At 38.2% G+C, this 20,323-nt stretch overlaps 1 protein-coding gene across 1 annotated transcript in view; it reads right to left on the reverse strand.

Annotated features, from left to right (window-relative positions):
• The window catches only part of PALMD (palmdelphin), a 56,527-nt gene extending 36,915 nt beyond the window's left edge, over positions 1–19,612 (reverse strand). The window contains exon 1 of the mRNA XM_065908185.1: positions 19,303–19,612. Coding sequence (XP_065764257.1) covers positions 19,303–19,347 — 45 coding nt within the window. The 5' untranslated portion in view covers positions 19,348–19,612. The remainder of the gene's footprint in view (positions 1–19,302) is intronic.
• Between the last annotated feature and the right edge of the window lie 711 nt (positions 19,613–20,323).

The following is a 20,323-nucleotide window of genomic DNA, read 5'->3' on the forward strand; positions in this document are numbered from 1 at the left end:
TGTTATAGGCATGATTCTATTTTAAGATATGAGTAAAATTTCCTCATAAGATATTCATCAACTGCAAATTATTGTCCTTTTGCCAAATTTCATGAAGATCTATAAGCATTACTGAAAACTAATACGGCAACAGTTTAGTTTCCTTATGGCAGGGTAAACTATAATACCAGACCACCTGACCTGCCTCTTGAGAAACCTGCATGCAGGTCAGGAAGCAACAGTTAGAACTGGACATGGAACAACAGACTGGTTCCAAATAGGAAAAGGAGTACATCAAGGCTGTATATTGTCACTCTGCTAATTTAACCTATATGCAGAGCACATCATGAGAAACACTGGGCTGGATGAAACACAAGCTGGAAACAAGATTGCTGGGAGAAATATCAATAACCTCAGATATGTGGATGACACCACCCTTATGGCAGAAAGTGAATAAGAACTAAAGAGCCTCTTGATGAAAGTGAAAGAGGAGAGTGAAAAAGTTGGCTTAAAACTCAATATTCAGAAAACTAACATCATGGCATCTGGTCCCATCACTTTAGGGCAAATAGATGGGGAAACAGTGGAAACAGTGTCAGACTTTATTTTTGGGGGCTCCAAAGTCACTGCAGATGGTTGATTGCAGCCATGAAATTAAAAAGCTCTTACTCCTTGGAAGGAAAGCTATGACCAAACTAGACAACATATTTAAAAGCAGAGACATTACTCTGTCACCAAAGGTCCGTCTAGTCAAGGCTATGGTTTTTCTGGTGGTTATGTATGGATGTGAGAGTTGGACTATAAAGAAAGCTGAGCGCTGATGAATTGATGCTTTTGAACTGTGGTGTTGGAGAAGACTCTTGAGAGTCCCTTGGACTGCAAGGAGATCCAACCAATGCATCCTAAAGGAGATCAGTCCTGGGTGTTCATTGGAAGGACTGATATTGAAGCTGAAACTCAACCCACCTGATGCCCACCTGATGCGAAGAACAGACTCATTTGAAAAGACCTTGATGTTGGGAAAGATTGAAGGTGGAGGAGAAGGGGACAACAGAGGATGAGATGGTTGGATGGCATCACCGACTCAATGGACATGAATTTGTGTAAACTCTGGGAGTTGGTGATGGACAGGGAGGCCTGGAGTGTTGTGGTTCATGGGGTCGCAAAGAGTCAGACATGACTGAGCGACTGAACTGAACTGAACTGAAACTATAAGTTAAGCTTAAAATGTCATGTAGTTTTACTCTTAGTATATCAAAAGTTATTACAGTCAGCTAATTGCTTCCCAGATTATCATGGAACAAATATTAATAGATGTGAAATGCCATCTGCTTCCAAGAATTTCTCCAGAAACTTAAGCATCTCTATATACACCTATCATAATCCAACACATCAGATATTTATTGATGTTAACCAATATGAATAACTTATATTACTGTTTGCTTCTCCAGTGTTCAACTAATAAAGACATTTGTTCAATGAACAATTGCCTAGATGTTCAGATGTCTAAATTGCAATATTTAACAGCTGACACCCACAAATTTCAATTCTGTAAAAGCCTACATCTTAATTGTTTGGCAAATTTATGTAGCTAGTACAGCTATACAGCTGTTGCAACCATCTATGATGCACTGTTATTATTGCAATCACATACTTGATAAAAGTATCCTGATACATAAGAGTGTGAGTACTTTAGGTGTATTACTGATTAACAATTAGCTATTATTCTAAAATGCTTGAATCTGTCAAGATGGCAGAATTGGTCCTGGGTTATTTAATTTTTAATTTATTCAAAAGTTAGTGACTTCTGTACAAATGCTTTTGTCAAGGCAACACTAAGAGTTGTTTGATGTTTGAAGATTACTCAGAAGTAAATACTTTCACTGAGGAAGTTACATGTCTTAAAGAAGGAAATCATTTGTGCAGGGACCTATAAGAAATAAAGTGATAAATGTCATCACTAAGGCACAAGTGAAGTGTGGTGAGAGTTGAGGTGAGGCAGGAAGTGATGATATCTATGATCATAGATCATAGATCATGATATGGTTAGGAGAGGCTTTGAAGAAGCATCCAAATGAAATAATACTTTGGGTAGTTGCTAGGGTGCTGGAGGGTGGGGAGAAAAGGCATTCAAGCTCATTGTGAGCAAAGGCCTGATGTAGAAAATTGGGACATTATTCAGAATAAAATCTAAGTTGCTGAACAGAGAGTAGTAGGAAATAAAATAAGAAAATGAAATGAGGATAAATCCTCAATAGAAAATACTGAAAGGGAGGGCACGAAGTTTAGAATTAATCTACATGTTAAGATAGAGAGTAAAGAATTAATCTACATGTTAAGATAGAGAGTAATGAAAGGTTTTCAGAGGGAGAGGAGTAATAGAGTTTAAACCACATTTTAATAAGTTTAAAATAGCCTGATTGCATAGTTATTGAAGGAGGGCAACTTGAAGGGGATAATCGTTTTCAACTCATACATAAAATCAAGAGAGCTGGAACAAGAAGTAACAGGAGGTATGGATGTCAGAGATACCAAGGAGTTAAAAATAGCAGGACTTGGCAACTGATAATGTATGGATGCAGGAGAGGAAGAGGTCAAATGGGAGTACAGGTCTTTGATGCCCAGGTAACTGAGAGGAGAGCAGAATCACTAATTGAAATAGGAACTTCAGGAAAAGAGAGTCTGGGAGGAAAGATGGTGATTCACAGCAAGTTTGAGGTGTCTTTGGGACAACTAGGTGGAGTAATCTGGCAAGTAGTTGAAATGTTAGATGAAGAGAGATCAGAAGTGAGAAATAGAGATAAATATGCCAGAGCTTTGGAAGGGATAATTGAGACCAGGAAGCAAGGTCAAAGCATGACAAGAGATGTGTTTATGAAAAGTAAGGGACAGCGAAAGACAGAACCTTATGAAGCATCTTCATTTAGGGGTATTGGAGGAATGGAATCCATGTGGAAATTTATTTGGGGATCAATTAGATATTTTTGATAATAGAACTTGGTGAATTTGGCCAATTCAGTTAGGCAAATGGTTTCAGATTCATTCTGGTAGCAGTATCTTATAACTTCATGACTGTCTTTGCTGATATTTTCATTTTTAAGGTCTCAAAAGAACAATAATAAAAGCTAATTGTTTGGATTTAAATACTACCAACAATGCAGAACTTACTGGTGAAATGCAGATAATAGTAACCTTGAAGGAAAGGGATGTGCTAACCCAATATTCACAGAAAAGAATACTGAGCATAGTTACAGGTTTACTACACTTCAATGAAAGTAGATTTTTTTAATTCTGGAAAAAAAATTCTTGAAAAGTTGTTTTAAAAATTTGTTGAAAAAGAGTCAAACATTTCAGGAGGGACCATAGATCATGAATCATAGGCAATTTACAAGTGGAAATATTGATACACAATTAAAAATGATCTCAAGTAAAAAGAAAACTAAACAAAACCAAACTAAATACTTTTATTTTACTGGGAGCTTCCCCAAAGTTCATGAAACCAAGAATACAGATGAACAGGTGGTTACCCATTTGTAACAGTGTAAATAAGGTACAGATGCAGGGTGATGAGAAGATGTGAAGCATGTGGGAAACACTAAGGGTACAAAAAGCATGGGTGTAAAAATAAATCTATATAAAATGTTATGTTGAGAGCATAGAGACCACTGCTTAGATACACAGTGTAATATTAGCAAGACAGAGATAAACTAGAATGACTTCACTCCTATTTTACTGTAATTTTTTTTTGACTAAAGAGAATAATCTTGAGCCTGGAAATGGTAGAATAAATATGCTTAAAGGAAACTCAAATCCCAAGAGGAAATAAACCACTGAAGACACAGCTGCTCAGACTCTCATGGGCTTCGATTCAAGGAGCAGAAACATTTATAGACACAACAGGAAAATGTCAAATAGTCTTGGAATCTTAGGTGAAGTGAAGAGACATCAGAAGGCTGAAGGTGGTATATGACCTATTTTTTTCCCAAACTTATTTATTTTTAACTAAAATATATTTATTTTAAAAGGAAAATTGCATCACAATATTATGTTGGCCTCTGCCATACATCAACATGAGTTAGTCATAGGTATATATGACTCAGTTTTTTGAACAGAGATAAAGGTGAGTAAAGAATATTTAAAGAAGAAAAACATCTGTTTCTGCTTTATTGACTACACCAAAGCCTTGGACTGTGTGGATCACAATAAACTGTGGAAAATTCTGAAGGAGATGGGAATACCAGACCATCTGACCAGCCTCATGAGAAACCTATATACAGGTCAGGAAGCAACAGTTAGAACTGGACAAGGAACAACAGACTGGTTCCAAATAGGAAAAGGAGTACGTCAAGGCTGTATATCGTCACCCTGCTTATTTAACTTATATGCAGAGTACATCATGCGAAATGCTGGGCTGGAAGAAGCACAAGCTGGAATCAAGTTTGCTGGGAGATATATCAATAACCTTAGATATGCAAATGACACCATCCTTATGGCAGAAAGTGAAGAGGAACTAAAAAGCCTCTTGATGAAAGTGAAAGAGGAGAGTGAAAAAGTTGGCTTAAAGCTCAACATTCAGAAAACTAAGATCATGGCATCTGGTCCCATCACCTCATGGGAAATAGATGGGGAGACAGTGGAAACAGTGTCAGACTTTATTTTTTTGGACTCCAGAATCACTGCAGATAGTGACTGCAGCCATGAAATTAAAAGACGGTTACCCCTTGGAAGGAAAGTTATAACCAACCTAGATAGCATATTAAAAAGCAGAGACATTACTTTGCCAACAAAGGTCCATCTGGTCAAGGCTATGGTTTTCCAGTGGTCATGTATGGATGTGAGAGTTGGACTGTGAAGAAAGCTGAGTGCTGAAAAATTGATGCTTTTCAACTGTGGTGTTGGAGAAGACTCTTGAGAGTCTGTTGGACTTCAAGGAGATCCAACCAGTCCATCCTGAAGGAGATAAGTCCTGGGTGTTGATTGGAAGGACTGATGCTGAAGCTGAAACTCCAATACTTTGGCCACCTCATGCGAAGAGTTCACTCATTGGAAAAGACCCTGATGCTGGGAGGGATTGGGGGCAGGAGGAGAAGGGGACGACAGAGGATGAGATGGCTGGATGGCATCACCGACTTGATGGGCATGCATTTGAGTAAACTCCGGGAGTTTGTGATGGACAGGGAGGCCTGGCATGCTGCGATTCATGGGGTCACAAAGAGTTGGACACGACTGAGCGACTGAACTGAACTGAACTGAAATGTATTGATTAATCCTTTTTCAAAGTTGTAGAATGAATTATTAAACAGTCTTGTATTTAGACAAGAAACATCTAAGAGATAATATTTGATATTAAAAAAAACATTTAAAAGGATTTCGTTTAAATTTTTACGATCTGCAGATAATGATGATTAGCTAACGTTTATTGAGCTTTAAACCAACTTTTTCCTCTTTCACTTTCATCAAGAGGCTCTTTAGTTCTTCACTTTCTGCTATAAAGGTAGTGTCATCTGCATATCTGGTGTTATTGATATTTCTCCCGGCAATCTTGATTCCAGCTTGTGCTTTCTCTAGCTCTAAGTTTCTCATGATGTACTCTGCATATAAGTTAAATAAGCAGGGTGACAGAAAGTGAAAGAGGAGAGTGAAAAAGTTGGCTTAAAGCTCAACATTCAGAAAACTAAGATCATGGCATCTGGTCCCATCACTTCACGGCAAATAGATGGGGAAACAGTGGAAACAGTAGCTGACTTTATTTTTTTGGGCTCCGAAATCACTGCAGATGATGATTGCAACTATGAAATTAAAAGACGTTTACCCCTTGGAAGGAAAGTATGACCAACCTAGACAGTATATTAAAAAGCAGAGACATTACTTTGTCAACAAAGGTCCATCTAGTCAAGGCTATGCTTTTTCCAGGAGTCATGTATGGATGTGAGAGTTGAACTATAAAGAAAGATGAGCACCGAAGAACTGATGAATTGAACTGTGGTGTTGGAGAAGACTCTTGAGAGTCCCTTGGACTGCAAGGAGATCCAACCAGTCCATCCTAAAGGAAATCTAGTCCTCAATATTCATTGGAAGGACTGATGCTGAAGCTGAAACTCCAATAATTTGCCCACCTGATGTGAAGAGCTGACTCATTTGAAAAGACTCTGATGCTGGGAAAGATTGAGGGCAGGAGGAGAAGGGGACGACAGAGGCTGAGATGGTTGGATGGCATCACCAACTCAATGGACATGGGTTTGGGTGAACTCTGGGAGTTGGTAACGGACAGGGAGGCCTGGCGTGCTGCGCTTCACGGGGTCACAAAGAGACGGCCATGACTGAGTGACTGAATTGAACTGAACTGATTGAGTGCTTTATGTGTTGGGAATACTTAAGGAACTTACATGTATCAATTACTTAATTTCCCCCAAGTTGCCAGGAAGTAAGACCGTGTTTATTTCTGTTATGCAGGTAAAGCAACTGAGGAGCATAGGTATCTAGATCATGAGAATTCAGTGTACTTTGGTTTTAGCATGACTTTTGACAAAATTTCTTATTTTTTTCTTTGCTAAAATTTTGTAAATGTGAACAGAGAGGAATACTTATTTGAAAGTGATTATCTTAACTTTTTTTTTAACTATAGAGATAGAAAAATAAAACCAAGCCCAATAAGCAAGTAAACATAAACATATTGAGATAATTCTTTGAGTCAGAGATTTCAATGGTGAAGTGGGGGTGCACTGGATGACTTGTTGCTAAAAACTGCTCTAATGAACAGCCAGGTTTGGGAAGCAATGAAATAAAAGATGACCAAGGCAAGATTTCAAACACGTTGTCTGTTAGGAACGAGGAACCCAAATTAATGATTAATTTTTATTATTAATAAAGGTGAACTATGAAACCTATAGGATATACTAATTGCATGTTTGAATGTTTGAAAAATCTAGAGAACTTTAAAGAAAAATATAAAAATCTCCCATAATCCCACTATTTTAGAAATAACTACTAGTTATGTTTTGGTACATTTTATTCCAATATTTTTTCAAAATGCTTAAAATAATTAACTATGTTTATAAAAACACATGCACAAACCACACAAGGAGGCCCGTATGCAGTTGTGTGTTTTACGTTTTGCACTTAATACTGTGTCATGAGCATTTCTCATGTAATTGAATTTTATTAAAATAACTCAGTTTTATTCAGAAGAGCATAACTTGCTTAATCAGTTTCCCTTTTTCCGCCCATTAGATTGTTTTTAATCTTTTGCTGTTATAAGTAGCTGTATGATGAAATTCCTTGTTTATAAAATGTCTAGTTATTTCCTCAGGATAGGTGCCTAGAATGTAGTTACCTAGTCAAGGGGTATGGATGTTTCCAGATTGGTAAAAAGCTTCAGTGAAAAGTTATTTTAACTTGCATTTATGCAAAGCAGTGTATATTACCTCACTCTTATTAAGTAGAAATATTATATGTGAAGGATCCTTAAGCAATATAAATAGAGCAAAAATAGTCTAATTTTGATCTCTTAATGAGATTTATAAGATTTCTGTGGTCAAATATTATATATTATTGTGAATAATTTTCTTGGCTATTTGCATTAGTTATGTAAAAAATTTTTGTGATGACTACCTGATGGTGATGGCTTAGTTGCTAAGTCATGTCTGACTCTTTTGCTACCCCAGGGACTGTAGCCCACCAGGTTCCTCTGTCTGTGGGATATCCCAGGGGAGAATACTGGAGTGGGTTGCCATTTTCTTCTCCAGGAGATCATCTTGACCCAGGGATCGAACCCACATTTCTCGCATTGCAGGCTGATTCTTCCCACCAGGGAAGCTGTGATGTCCACCTATTTTTTGGTAAAGTGAAAGTCACTCAGTCGTGTCGGATTCTTTGCAACCCCATGGAGTACTGGAGTACTGGAGTGGATAGCCATTCCCTTCTCCGGGAGATCTTCCCAACCCAGGGATCGAACCTAGGTGTCCCCATTGCAGGTGGATTCTTTACCAACTAAGCCACCAGGGAAGCCCAAGAATACTTCTCTAGTGGATCTTCCTGACCCAGGAATCAAACTGGGGTCTCCTGCATTGGAAGCGGATTCTTTACCAGCTGAGCTACTAGGGAAGTCCTTTTTTTTTTTTTTTTTTTGTAAAGCCTATTAATTTTTAAATTAACAATTTGAAAGAGTTCTTTGGGAGAAGGATAAGGCAACCCAATCCAGTAATCTTGCCTGGCGAATCCTATGGACAGAGGAGCCTGGCAGGCTATAGTCTATAGCGTCACAAAGAGTCTGAAGCAACTGAACACACAGACACACACACACAGACACACACACACACACACACACACACACACACACGGGTTCTTTGAATTAGGAATAGCAGCCTTTGTTTGCCATCTCTTGCCTCTCCTGCATTGGCAGCAGATTCTTTACCCCTGGCACCACCTGGGAAGCCCCCTTTGTTTGCCTTATTTAGTTGTAAATGAAGTCTCCTAGTTTCCTTCAATTTTTTTTAAAATTTATGCTGTTTCTAGAAGTACTGAAAGTTATTTTTCCTATGTGCTGTGCTGTGCTAAGTCATTTCAGTCTTGTCCGACTCTCTGTGACCCTATGCGCCATAGCCCGCCAGGCTCCTCTGTCCACGGGGATTCTCCAGGCAAGGATACTGGCGTGGGCTGCCGTGCCCCGCTCCTAGCTATCTTCCCAACCCAGGGAGAAACCCTCCCTCGTCTCCTTCACTGGCAGGCGGGCACTTTACCGCTAGTGCCACTGGGAAGCTCCCCCCCCTTTTTTTTGCTTTTATATTTTTAATATCTTTTACTTTTTGAGATACAGTAATTATTCATCTATATTTTCTTCTAGTTTCCTAAAGACTTTTTTAAACACTCTTAAATCCAGTTGAATTAATTTTGACTTATGGTAAATGCTGAGGGTCTAATTATTTCCCCCCAAATTCTAACTAAGTTTGAAACTTAATCAAATAATTCTTTCTTACTGGCTTACTTTTTTATTTACTAATTTTATCATTTACATTTAAAAATTGTAAACTAGGGTCTGGCTTCAGTTTATCTGTGTGTGTCTTTAGTTATAGATTTTGGTACTAATACTATGTACCACCAATGAGATAAATTAACATTTTATTGGGCAAGTTTTCCTTTGTTGCTTTTCTCTAAAATGTCTTGATTAGTAGCAGTACTTTATTTTTCCCATTGAATTTTGCAATCATTTTGTTAAGTTCCGATAGAAACTAAATGGAAAACTCAGCTGGTTCCTTATGCTTCATCACTCTCTACCAAACCAAAATTACCAACCAACAAACCAGCCAACCAAACAAACAGCCAAAGAAGCAAACAAAAACTCACATACCCTGGTAGAATTTTAAAAGTTACTCCTAATAATAATTATCATTATCCAGAGATAATCAGAGATTGATACTGTTATATATGATTTACATCTGCATAATATGTTATAGCTCATATAAAGCTGGAATTGTTACACATTTAATAATCTTATTTCTCTTGATATACCATGAAATGCTGATATACCACATCATTACTCTTCTAAATTATTTTTAATTGATACTTATTATTCCATTATTATATATATATATATATATATATATATATGGAAGTATATCTACAAACTTGTATATGTGCACTGTATTTATTCAGCTAATCCCTACTTTTGGACATTGAATTGGATTCCACTTTTTATTAAATACTCTAAGAAATGATTTTGCTACCTTATGAATGTCTTAAGAATACATCTTATATGCATCTCTTATTTTTCTTTAGTATTTGTATGCTTCTTTGTTAATAAAATTCTTGGTCAAATAGTAAAACAGTTTTTGAGTTTTCTTTTACTGATTGCCGAATTATCCTGTTTTAACAATTTCATGGTGCCACCAGAAGTGAATAAGAATTCCTCCTTAGAGATTTTGATTGTGATTGCATTAAACTTAAAACAAATTTGAAAATATGTGACAACATTTTTTTGTCTTCAGACTTTACCTCAAGAAACGGTGTGTCTCCTTAGACATATATATCACTTAGTAAAATTTCGTTATATATATCCTGCACAGTTCCTTAGTAGGTATAAAACATAAACAAAGATTTCTTCATATAAATTCTTCCTATTTCTTAAATAAAATTATTTTTAGGCTTTAACTGTTTGTTTTTTTAAAGTGTAGCTATCAGGAATGAATTACTTTCCCATTACATCATGCATGTTTGGTCATGTCTCACTTTTTTACATTACAATTTCTGACTGTTGTTTTTCAGAAAGCTTTTGATTTTTGTATATTTGTTGTATATTTGAATATTGAGTTTTCAATTTAATTGCTATTAATTTTTTTCCATTAAAAAATTGAAGTATAGTTGATTTGCAAAGTTGTGTTAATTTCTGCTGTATGGCAAAGAGATTCAGTTATACCTACATGTATACATTTTTAAAATATTCTTTTCTATCATGGTTTATCTCAGGATATTGAATACAGTACTCTGTGCTATACAGTAAGACCTTGTTGCTTATCAACTCTATATGTAATAGTTTTCATCTACTAACCCCAAACTCCCAAAACTATATAATCAAAAAGATAAAAAAATAAAAAGATACATGCACCCCATGTTCATTGTTGTTTAGTCACTGTCATTCTGACCCTCTTTTGTGATCCATGGACTGCCAGGCACCTCTGTCCATGAGATTTCCCAGGCAAGAATACTGGAGTGGGTTGCCACTTCCTTCTCCAGGGGATCTTCCTGACCTAGGAATTGAACCAGCGTCTCCTGCATTGGTAGGTGGATTATTTACCACCGAGCCACCAGAGAAGCTCATGTCCTGAGCAGCACTATTCACAATAGCCAGGACATGGGAGCAACTTAAATGTCCTTGACAGATGAATGGATAAACAAATGTGGTAGATACAGATACTTAGCAGTAAAAAAGAATGAAATAATGCCACTTGCAGCAACATGGATATACCTAGAGATTATCATACTAAGTGAAGTAAGTCAGAAAGAGAAAGGCAAATACCATATGGTACCACTTATTTGCAGAATCTAAAATATGACACACGTGAACTCATCTACAAAACAGAAATAGGCTCACAGATAGAGAAAACAGACTTGTGGTTGCCAAGACAGGTGGGGTAGAGGAGAGATGGACTGGGAGTTTGGTGTTATTAATCTTTTTAATTGCAGAATTCTTGTGCTTGAGATGTCTTTGTATCTAGATTTGGTAGCATAGATTGATTTTGAGTAGTTGCTATGTCTCCTTTTAACATGTTGTATCACTCCATGCCAATTATTGATACAGTTACACATTGAAAACTTCATGCTTAAGACAGAAAATTACCTGGCTCTATGTCTCAAATGGTTTGAATGAATTTCACTCAGTCACTGGGGTTTTACATAAAAACTGTAAGTATGGATCTCACTCAAATTATTCCTATGGTGTTTTAAGAAAGTTGACATGTCACAGGACTCCTGGTGAGGAAACTTTTTGAGTTTCCCAGAATGACACCACTGCCATTTAAATAAATTGAATAAATTAATAAATTAAAATATTCTTATCTTATTTCTAGAGAAGCTAGGTAGTTTCAGTCTGTAGTTTAGGAAGTGGAAACTCTGCTTTGATTCTAGCCTGAACTACACTGTATTGTTTAGACACTTGTTAGATTTAGTCACTTAGTCTCTGGCTTGTTTTAATCACAGTTTTCTAAAGAAGCAGCTTTTCCTTTTCACCATCTAGTAATGTTGAGGAAGTTCGTGGGGATCCTTGTCAGTAGAGGGCTTGGCAGAGTAGCATTATCACTCCATAGCACACTGGAAAAACCATCCCTGATTATCAAAAAGTAGTTTCCTTAACAAGGCATCAAAATTATTGTACCTCATCACATGGGCTCCTTTGTGGGTGGGCTATTATGTTTGGCAAAGAAATGTGGCATAGCACTTTTGTTTTAAGAAACCTTTCCCTCTCTGGAAGAAACTTGTAATCTTAGCATAGCACTGTGGAAAATTGTGCAGAGGCTTAATTGTTTGAATATACTGGCACAGGACATCTTTGCTTAGGAGATTCCTACATCTCCATGTACCAACTTTATGTGAATGTCTCGGGAAGGTCACGACAAATTGGGAGTTCTTTCTATAACTGTCTTAACCACAAGGTGCAGTGAAACAGTGGTTCACTGTGCCTCCTTTTAGTCATTATTACTTTAAGGTGTTGTTAGAATTCTAAACAACACAATGATCCAAATACACGTTAAGGTCTACCTTCTGTTGAGATCCAGGCTGGTTTGCACTTGTTTTTATGCTCTCATTTGTATAGAAGGAATACATAGGAAAGAGATGTCCATGACTGGACTGGGCTTCTTAGACATGTGACCTGGGAAGTCATACATGGAGGTACCACTCTCAGAGGGGCCCAGAGCTTCATTTGAATGCTTTTAAACTTCTCCTGTTACCACTTTGAAATTCTGAATACTTTTTGAACAAGGGTCTCCACATGTTCATGGTGTATTGGGCCTCACAAATTATGTAGCAGATCCTGCTTTGAGGTCATTAACTGTCATATTAACTGTTAGAAAATACCAGATATTGGGAAAAAGGTGAATGAGATGAGGTGGAGTGTCCAGTGAGAGGAAGCATGTGCCAAAGAAGTAACTAGAGGGACTTTCCTGGTGGTCCAGTAGTTAAGGATCTGCCTGCCAATGCAGGGGATACAGGCTTGATCCCTGATCTGGGAGGACCCCACATGCCAAGGAGTACCTAAGCCCATGTGCCACATCTGCTGAGCCTAAGCTATACAGTCAAGAGCCTCAACACTGGGCCCACGTGCTGCAGCTAGAGGAAGTTCGAAGGTAGCACCGAAGACCCAGCACAGCCCAAACCAGAATTAATTAATTAAAAAGAGAAGTAACTAGGATCTATGTGTATTTATAGTACTGTTTTAATAGTGGTCTTTGTACTGAGTAGATTTCTGTTTTATACAAAGAACTTTCTGCCTCCTACACTCCTATGTTTACAAGTCTAGAAAAAATTCCTTGGGAGTGGAACAAAATAGGGAGTGGATCTGGGGAAATGTAGAGCTCTTGATTATTTTGCGTCATGAGCAGCTTTGGCTGGCAAATCTGGCTCTGTTGCTCAAATTCCAGTGTCAGGACTTTATATGGCTTATTACCAAATGGAGTCAGTCCTAGGCAGGTGCTTGTTCTTGTGATTACTGCTGTTGTCTAACTTTTGACAAGCTCACCTCCTTCATCCATGTTCAAATGTCACCCTCTCCTTGAGGCCCTTCCTGTCCATTTTACAGCAAATTGCAACCCATCCCATCCCATTTCTTACACTCCTGAAAGTGAAAGTGCAAGTCGCTCATTCGTGTCCAACACTTTGCGACCCCATAGACTATACAGTCCATGGAATTCTCCAGGCCAGAATACTGGAGTGGGTAGCCTTTCCTTTCTACAGGGGATCTTCCCAACCCAGGGACTGAACCCAGGTCTCCTGCATTGCAGGTGGATTCTTTACCAGCTGAGCCACAAGGGCAGCCCAAGAATACTGGAGTGGGAGCCTATCCCTTCTCCAGTAGATTTTCCTGACCCAGGAATCGAACCGGGGTCTCCTGCACTGCAGGCTGATTCTTTATCAATTTAGCTATCAGGGAAGCCCCTCTGACACTCCTAATTCCTCTTATTTCACTTCTTTTCATTTAAAAGCATGAGACTTAAATAAATATTGTATGTCGTTGAGGGTTTCCCAGGTGGCTCAGTGGTAATGAGTCCTGCCTGTCAATGCAAGAGCCACAAGAGATGTGGGTTTGATACATGGGTCGGAAAGATCCTCTGGAAGAGGAAATATTCATTTTGAGATAATCCCACAGATAGTGGAGTCTGATGGACTCCAGTTCATGGGATTGCAAAGAGTCAGACATGGCTAAGAGACTGAGTACATATATTGTTGATGCAAAAAATGAATGAGGTTTGGCATTTAGTAAGTGCTCAATCACCTTTAATTGAAAAAAGGAATGAGAGAATGAGTGGATAATGTGCATTTCTAACAGCTAAAAGTTAAACCTGGATGAAAGTAAAAATGTCAACTTTATTCTTACCCATTTTCTCCTCGACTGGGTTTGTTCTCTATATACTGATTATAGTTCTCAGGATTTTTTTGAACTCACTAACTGTACCCCCCATCCTGGCCCCAAAGTACTACTATTTTTGTGCACCTCTATGATCTCCTGCAGTTTCAGATCTAGGAGTTTTCCAGCCTGAGTATCCTGTTATTTAGTAACAATATTTTCCTAATGTCACCATGGGAATGGAAATAAGAAAATGTGTTGCTTGGGAAGGAGGATATGAACAGTGAAGTTGCTCAGTCGTGTCTGACTCTTCGCGACCCCATGGACTTCAGCCTACCAGGTTCCACTGTGCCTGGGATTTTCCAGGCAAGAATACTGGAGTGGGTTACCATTTCCATCTCCAGGAGATCTTCCCTACCCAGGGATTGAACCCGGGTCTCCCACATTGTAGGCAAACACTTTACCGTCTGAGCCACCAGGGAAGTCCCCAATATAGGATATTACTGATAATCAGAAGATATTTCTGTTTTTGTGGGAAATTCACTTGGGCCATTTCATCATTCTTAGATGTGTACCATGTTTACTTCCAGAGAGGAACCTTGTAGAGATAACTCAGTCCTTCATGTCATTCTTTCAGAGAACACTGGAGACATTGGTAGCCTCAGTTCTGATAACATTTAAAGTGCATTTCTATATGCTAGCTTACTTTAATAGTTCTCCTTTTGTATAAAAATCAGCTATTTGTTAAGATACTATGTAGTAACTTAAGCCTCAAGAGACTTCTTAATCAATGTAGTATTTACTTAGTTTGAAGTATTCTGTTTTCCACTTGTAATTGAAAACTTAAACTCTTTGGCTAAGAGATGCTAAGAGATTAATTAACTTATTAATTTAGTAAGTTATGAGTTGGCACAACTGTACCTCATTTTATTGTGCTTCACTTTTATTTCACTAGATACATAGTATTTATTTCCACGGATATTGCTTTTTTAAAATAGTTTGAAAGTTTGTGACAACTCTGCACAGAGTAAGTCTATTGGCACCATTTTTTTAAAACAGCATTTGATCACTTTTACATTTTGGTAATTCTTGCCATATTCCAAACTTTTTCATTATTATATTTGTTATGGTGATGTATGATCAGTGATCTTTCTTGTTTTTTCCCTTTGTGAGCAGTCTTTTTTTTTTTTAAATTGAGGTATAGTGACTTGAGGGATGCCCTGGTGACTCAAGAAAGTGGTAAAGAATTCTGCCTGATAATACATGAGACACAGGAGACACACTTTCAGTCCCTGTTCTGGGAAGATATACTAGAGAAGGAAATGGCAACCCACTCCAGTGTTCTTGCCTGGGAAACCCCATGGACAGAGAAGCCTGGTGGGCTAGGTCAGTGGGCCACAAAAGAGTTGCATACGGATTAATGACTAGACAACAACATAGTTAGCCTACAATATTATATTAGTTTCAGGTGTACAACCTAGCTATTCAATGTTTTTACAGATTTTACTCCATACAAAGGTATATAAAATATTGACTATATTCCTAGTGCTGTACATTATGTCCTTATAGCATTTATTTTATGACTAATAGTTTGTACCTTTAATCCCCTTTGCCTACTTTGCCCCTACCCTGCCCCTTTCCCTATTCTGGTAACCACTAGTTTTTTCTCTGTTTCTGTGAATCTGCTTCTGCTTTGTTATAATTGTTCATTTGCTTTATTTTTTTAGGTTTCACATACAAGTGAAAACATACACTGTTTGTCTTGTAATCAGTGATCTTTGATGCTACTACTGCAAAAAGATTACAACTTTCAGAAGACTCAGATGATGGTTAGCATTTTTTAACTGTAAAGTATTTTTTAAATTGCGGACTTCCCAGCTGGCGCTAGTGGCAAAGAACCCGCCTCCCAATGCAGGAAGCTTGAGATGTGGATGTGATCCCTGGGTCAGGAAGATCCCCTAGAGGAGGGGATGGCTATCCACTCCAGTATTCTTGCCTGGAGAATCCTGTGGACAGAGGAGCCTGGAGTTCATAGGGTAGAAGAGAGTCGCACATGACTGAAGAAACTTAGCACTCATATGTGTTATTTTTTAGACATAGTAATATTGCACTATATTAAATAGTTAAAACATAAATTTTGTCTGCACTGGGAACTGAAAATTCATGTGACTCACTTAATTGTGATATTTGCTTTATCAAAGTGATCTAGAACCAAATCTGCAGTATCTCCGAGGTATGCCTGTACCTGGATAAGGTAACGAAGGAGAAACATGAGAGTAAGCATACAAAATAGAATCCATACTTGGTATACCCAAATGAAGTGCATGTTCAGTTGCTCAACTGTGTCCGATTCTTTGTGACCCCACGGACTTCAGCCCTCCAGGCTCCTCTGTCCATGAAATTTTCCAGAAAAAATACTGGACTGGGTTGCTCTTTCCTTCTCCAACCAAATGAAATACCCTATTTAAATAATCGTTTCTGTGTGCTTTCATAATTTTTTCTTTTATTCCCTTTAAGTCTTTGAGAAGCCTCCTGAGTAATATAAAATTTCACTTACTGGTATGAGAAATAAAGGCACCATCACAGTAATTTAGTTTTCAATTTGAGAGCCTAATGTCACATTCCATCTACTTGCTGTGTTTAATCTGTTTCTTTTCAAAAGAGGAACAAGAAGACTGGCACTTGATTCTATCAAGTTTCGGGCATATACATTTATCTTCAAATTTCTTGCAGTAGAAACAATGACTTTTTGGACCCTCAAAATCACGTCGAATAAACATTGCAGTGAAGTTTATTTCATTTCTCAGCTATGAATTAGAGGAATAAATTTTAGTATGAAACTCAAATAGATCTTAGAATGTTGAAAGTTTTGTTTTCCAATAAAGTGGAGTCTCTGAATCGCTGTTGGGTTATACTGGGCAACTGTCTTTTGATTTTGTTCTTGAAGTATATAAAAATTATTTCAGTATAGGGAAATAGAATGAAAACAGTTAAAATGAGATTATGGTCTCTGAGTTTTGGTCTAGGTCTGAGAGTCTGAAGATTTTCAGTGCTTCCAAAAGCGAGACAATCCCTGAAAACTCTCTGGACACTGTGTTTTCATTTCCCTAGGGGGAAGGGGAATAGCTGAGGTGGCTTCCTGGGTAAGGCAAGGGTGGAGCGAGCTGGCATTTCCCAGGGCGTCCGGGAGGGAGATGAGTGGATGTGTTGTTTCCATGGACACACCAGCAGTCCATTTTTTCATCTTCAGTGGTGACCTATGTGACTGGACTTGGTCCAGTGAGGTATAGACTAGGGTAAATTTGTCCCCATAAACTTTTCTCAATTTTTTCTCTACAATTTTGTACAAGTGTTTTACCTCCAAAATATAATTATTTTGTAATTTTACTTTCTAGATATGCTTATTCTTTCAAATGGGATATGGTTAAGCTAATGAAATAATCCAAAAACTAGTAGTTATTATTACTATTTTTTAATCATCATAAAAGTACACACCAGTATATTCAGGAAACTGTTTACTCTCTGGTCCGCTTATAAGGCATTTAAAGCATTATGACTCTTGTCCTAGTTTTATTTGCAGTTGGAAATTCCTAGTTTTCAAAGTGCGATCTTACCCTTAGAACATGTGCCGCTTCAGTATGAGTTGTAAAGTGCAGCAGGCGTAATAAGGGCTGAAGTAAGGGTAGGCTGCGATTCAAATAGGAAAAGGTGGAAGAAGGAGCTACACGTGGATTTCGTCGGATATATGATTTAATTTAGTTAATTAGGGGATAGAAGGGTCAGGGAAAGCAGAGCTTGTGCCCACACAACTCACACAGCCTGATAAAGTAACCTTTAGACAACAGCTGTAATGCAAAAGGCCCACGCCAAAAACAGCAGAGCAGGGCCCAGTTCCTGTCCCTTAAAGCAAGACAGCTGAAACAGTGGCTGAGTTTCACAACAAAAGGAACAAAGCAAAACAAACAATAATCTAAACCAAGGTTTTCTGAAGAAAGGAAAATGTACTAATTAGGAGTTGGACATTTTGAGAGCACTGCCTTATGGAAAAGTGCCAACTTTATCTGTGGACTTTTGGTTCCTAAACCATTGGTTGAGAAAATATTTAAAGTTACTGAATGCTTTCTGGGTGGAACTGAAACTTTGTATCTTTTTAATAAAAATTCTAAATTGGGTTTAATAATAATAATAATTTATGCTATGAGAATTTGAAGAGCAAAGAATAATATCTTTCTATTCACTCTGATTTTGCATCAGTTTTCTTTTCACAAGAGAGTAAAGAGTAATTTTTATAGATAGTAATGTCCAATATACATTTAAATTAATAAACCCACATCTGTGATATTATGCATCAGTTTTTAAACAGTACTCTTGACAGCCAATTTCAGTGTCAGAAAATGCTGAAAAAAATGGAATGTTGATTTCTAAAGTGTTTTTCCTTTAAAAAAATTATATGATAAGTTGTAGCCAATGATAAATGATTGTGCCAGAGATTTCCAGGTGACTGCCAAATAGAGGGCTTTGTAAAATTGAAAAAAAGCTGGATCACTTAGGGAAAGTAATTCATTTCATACTTTGACTCTTTCCCAGAACAAACATAAAAAATGCACTATTCTCCTTCCTGGTATTAACAAAATATTTCCCCAATCCATTGCATTGCATGCATTACATTCCTTTATCAGGATCTTATTCAGTTTGTGACTCTGCTGGAAACTGATATCTTAGAATTAATCTGATACGTGCTTTTACCTACTTTTCTCTTGTTTAATCCTTAGCTAAAGTACAACGATAGTCATTTTAATTCTGTGAGGTTTTGTGGAACACACTATCACAACTACAAATAAAAAGCTTCAAGTAGTTTTCTTAATTTTTTTTTCTCCTCCTTTTAAAAGACTATCACTTTTTGGTGAGTTAATTGTTTTAAAAACTTTGCAAGTTGAAGATCAGTTTCTTGATCTAGTGTTTGTCAGATATAAATGTAAGGAAAATCTATGCTTTTCAGGTACATGATAGTGTAACCAAACTGCCTTAAAAGCTTCTGACCACTATTTAAAACATAGGTACAGTTTTTGTGAAAATCAAGAACATTTGCTCTCTTAGATTCGGAAGCCCAAGAGTTACAGAGGGTCACCAGGTTAAGAGAGCGGCAGACTCGCCGTGAAGGGTGACAGCTCTGGTTTTTCACTAGCGGGCTCGGCAGCAGGGGCAGCAAGCAGCGTGTCCGTCGTCCCTGTAAGCAAGCAGCTCCGAGAGTTATAACTAGGCAGACTTACTGTGATGGCCTGGAGTCTCTCCTTCACCAGCTCAGCTTCTTCCATTCTAGAAGTCGGGGACAGGCAGCCAGTGAGGGAAGTCCAAAGCTAGCATAAAGCAGGAGCCTCCTTGGGGAGAGGAGTGGAGGTGACCGAAGAGAAGCCGGGAGAGACCCACTCCTGCCCCGGTGGAGAAAAGCAGAAATCCCCGACTCGGCAGGAGCGTCTCTGAGCAGATGCAGAGATCAGCCCAGACAGACACATGTAATGAGGGTGTGCCGGGGAGGCAGACGCTGAGGCTGCTGGCACAGGCTGACTGACAAGTTTGAACGGCAGCGGCACAAGCCCTTTTCCTTCAGGAGCTGCCAGCTCTTTGTTGCAATGTGCACAGTGAGCGAGGCACATTTTCTTGTTAACTGTTCCTTACCCGATTCATTCTTCTCTAGGAGTAGCACCAGGAGCCCACGCTCTGGGTTTCATCCGCCTCTGCTCTAGCCATACACAACCAGATCTCTGCATGTGTGGGTCTGTGTGTATTTGTACAAAGTTGTTCACCCCTAATCTCTCTCTACCAGAGTTGCAAAGACAGAGCCTTACCTTGACTGGGCCAAGTCACTTGCTTGCTTTTCTTTCTTTGATTGCTTTCAGATAATAATACAAAATTCTGGAGCAACTTTAGAATTTAATCTAGTGGTAAATTTACATCAGGCTGTCCTCACCTCTTCCTTCTCTTCCAACTCCAGCAGTTTGTTTCAAAGTTTGGAATCTTTAGGTCATGGAGAAATTAAAGACAGTGACGTGACACTGTTAAGAGCTTGGCCCATCAGCCGTGTTCAGTGTGGTTTAAATGTCAAGTACCACTCTCTGTTATTTCTGTCTTGGACTTCTTTGGCATGTATTTCTTTCTTGCACCTTGTTCATCAATGACACTCAGGAAGGTGGCCATTTTGACCTCACCAGTTACGCAGGAGAAAGGAGTGTGGGGACTTTGAAAGTCTGATGAGACATTCTGTAACTCATGTAGTCTGACACCATGTGAGAA

Source organism: Muntiacus reevesi, chromosome 1 (genome assembly GCF_963930625.1).
Source record: "Muntiacus reevesi chromosome 1, mMunRee1.1, whole genome shotgun sequence".
NCBI classification, from domain to species: Eukaryota; Metazoa; Chordata; class Mammalia; order Artiodactyla; family Cervidae; genus Muntiacus; species Muntiacus reevesi.